General features: G+C 34.9%; 1 protein-coding gene across 1 annotated transcript in view; it reads left to right on the forward strand.

Moving 5' to 3' along the window:
• Nucleotides 1–2,865, forward strand: part of LOC105998167 (amine sulfotransferase-like) — an 11,004-nt gene extending 8,139 nt beyond the window's left edge. Inside the window, exons 5-6 of the mRNA XM_013032816.1 lie at nt 995–1,181; nt 2,744–2,865. Coding sequence (XP_012888270.1) covers nt 995–1,181; nt 2,744–2,865 — 309 coding nt within the window. The remainder of the gene's footprint in view (nt 1–994; nt 1,182–2,743) is intronic.
• The last annotated feature ends 267 nt before the right edge of the window (nt 2,866–3,132 follow it).

Raw genomic sequence — 3,132 nt, forward strand, 5'->3', positions numbered from 1 at the left:
TTTTTGCTTATGTGGTGCTGAGGAATCGAACCCAGGGCCCTGAGCATGCAAGGCAAACGCTCTACCACTGAGCCACCTTCCCAGCCCCTGAAAGTATTTTATTGAGAAAGTTTCTATCTATGTTAATAAAAAAATTGTTCTTTAATTTTTTACTTTTTTAACCCTTTTTCTTGCCCTTAACCACTTGAGTATTAAGGTAAAACTAGCTTAGTAGAATATTTAACTTTCCTTCTGCTTCTATTGCATAGAATAGTTTGAAGAATATTGATGCTCAATCTTTAAAGTTCTAGTGGAATTTGGAAGACAATCTATCAGGTCCCAGGGCCTAAGACTTTTCATTACTGCTTCAATTTCATTTTCTATTATAGATCTTTTTATGTAGTTCATATTCTCTTGATTCAGTTTTGATAGGCTAAAATGCATCTGGAAATTCATCCATTTTCTCTAGATTTTATAATTTATTGGAATATAAAATTCTAAAGTATTCCCTAATAATTCTTCAGGAATGGCCTTTTGAACTGGGAATGTGGCTTAGTGGTAGAGTGCTTGCCTAGCATGCATGAAGCCCTGGGTTCCATTCCTCAGTCCCACATACCCAGAAAAGGCCAGAAGTGGTGCTGTTGCTCAAGTGGTAGAGTGCTAGCCTTGAGCAAAAGAAGCTTAGGGACAGTGCCCAGTGCCAAGCCCCAGAAATTGCAAAAAAAAAAAAAAAAGCCTTTTTTTTTTGTTTGTTTCTTTTGATTACTAGTTTGTTAATCGGCTTTCTTTCTTTTTTTACTGTACAAAGATGTTGAATTTTATTACAATCATGTTTTTATATAAATGAAGATAATAAAGCCAGTTTCCCCTCCATTTTGTGATAAACTGTACTGATTTATTTTCCTATGCAGAGCCACCTTGCACTCTATAAGTAAGCCTTCCCTGACCACACTATGTTTCACTGTAACTCATGCTCATATGTGGAATAACTTCTCATGCCTTCAATTCATTTCAGGACCTCAGAAGTTCAGTGATGAAAATTAGCAAATTTTTCGAAAAAGAACTGAGTGAAGAAGATATAGATGCTGTGGTGAGGCAGGCTACATTTCAGCAGATGAAGTCTGATGACCGGGCAAATTATCTTACCATTTCACAAAAGGAAATTGGGACAAGAAACAATGATGGACATTTTTTGCGCAAAGGTGATGCTCAGATTGTGTTCACTTCAGTCCTTGGACTCTAGAAGAAATTATCATATTTCTAATATGTTTATCCTACCAGTGTTTTAGTACATAACTGACAATTTCACCTGTTTCATAAGTAAAATCATTCCTATAGATGACATGACTTAACTCTTTAATAGTTTAAAGTGGTCTTATCTGAAGGCAGTGGATATATTAGACCAAAAAGATTTGAATTCTTGTTTTCCTTTATTTATACTAGATGTTTCTAGGAGTTAAGCTCTCTCCTTTTTGCTTCTCCTCTCTCCCAACTTCCCTTTTCCTATACAACTTCCCTCTCCCTCTCTCTCTCTCTCTCTCTCACACACACACACACACACACATACACACACACACACACACACACACACACACACACACACACAAACTCCTCTATGGACTTTTTCTGGCTAACTAGAGATAAACTCTCTCACATTTCCTTTTCCAGCCTAGCTTCAAACTGAGATCCTCTGAATCTCAGCTCCCCAAGTAGCTAGCTAGGATTACAGGCATGAGCCACTAGTGATTTCTGATTCAACCTATTTGCCATAAATCCATTCATTTTTAAATGAAATTACTTCTTATTGTGATCTTATTACATGTCAGGAGTTGTTAAAAATTAATGTTTCCTTAACGGATATTCCTGAAATTTGGGGGGAAATGTTGCCATTGGGGTTTTTTACTCAAGACCTTTGTTTGCTCTGCTACTTGAGCCATAAACTAGCCCTCATTTAAGTTAAATTAAATGAGTATATTCTAATCAACAAATACATTTTATTCTTTAACTCATTATCACTATTGTGATAATAAGTTTACGAATAACTATTTGGGTATTGTATGGCAATTGGCCTTGATTTTGAAATTTCATAATTTTTTCCTCCATTGCCATTTAATGTCAACTGCCATTTAATATTTACATTTCTTGACTAAACCAAAAGGCAATTCTCATACCCATCGTAATGGTTTGCTCTATGTTCCAAAAGCCAACAGTAGTGTTGATGCAATTTATCTGACAGCTAAACATGCCCTATTTTTTATTTTACTGTAAATGGTGTGATGATTGTTTCAAGCTCCTGTCAAGTAACAAGTGACCTTGTACATCATTAGTTGAGTATCTCTATGTCTTGCTTTTGCAATGTAGAAAAGAATATATATCCAATAAAATGTATTAAGAATTCTATTGATAGAGGTAGTTTGCTTAGCCTGATGCTTGACATACAGTAAATAATATATATGTGTTTATATATATACATACATATATATATATATATATATATATATAAAATGGATTTTTTTCTTCCAAAAATGGTGGTAATTAGGAAGGGAGCAACTGAAGAAATGCTAATATATGGGAATATGAACTTTAATTATATTTATAATATTCCAGAATTCCCAAGTTTCTTTTTTACTCATCCCTCTATTTTAAGTAAAAGAATAAATGCCATTAGCTTGAGTTAAAGAAGGGGCTGCAGTGGATGGGTGCAGACGTTGCCTGACAGTTTTGCTCACTCTCCTGTGTGTTCTCCTTGTGCTGATCCCATTAGGCATTGTGGGCGACTGGAAACATCACTTCACTGTGGCGCAGAATGAAAGATTTGACAGAATATTCCAGAAGAACATGAAAGACTTTCCCTTGAAGATCATCTGGGATTTAAATGAGGAGTAGAATTGTAGTCATAGCGTGGAAGAAAAAAAAAGCAGCCATGAAAAAATCATTTTAAATCATTATTACAAAGCTATCTTAATGAACAAAATCAGTAATCTATGCTTAGAACTTTACTTGACATGAAATTATTGAATGCCTTGAAATTTCAAAAATTGAATTGATTTGGGAGATAAGCAGCATTGGAACCCAGAACAAAAATGACCCAACATATTGCATAGAACATGACTCGTAGATGTCTTCAGAGAGCATTCTTTAGTGTACAGCTTT

Source organism: Dipodomys ordii, unplaced genomic scaffold (assembly GCF_000151885.1).
Source record: "Dipodomys ordii isolate 6190 unplaced genomic scaffold, Dord_2.0 Scaffold157, whole genome shotgun sequence".
Classification (NCBI taxonomy): Eukaryota; Metazoa; Chordata; class Mammalia; order Rodentia; family Heteromyidae; genus Dipodomys; species Dipodomys ordii.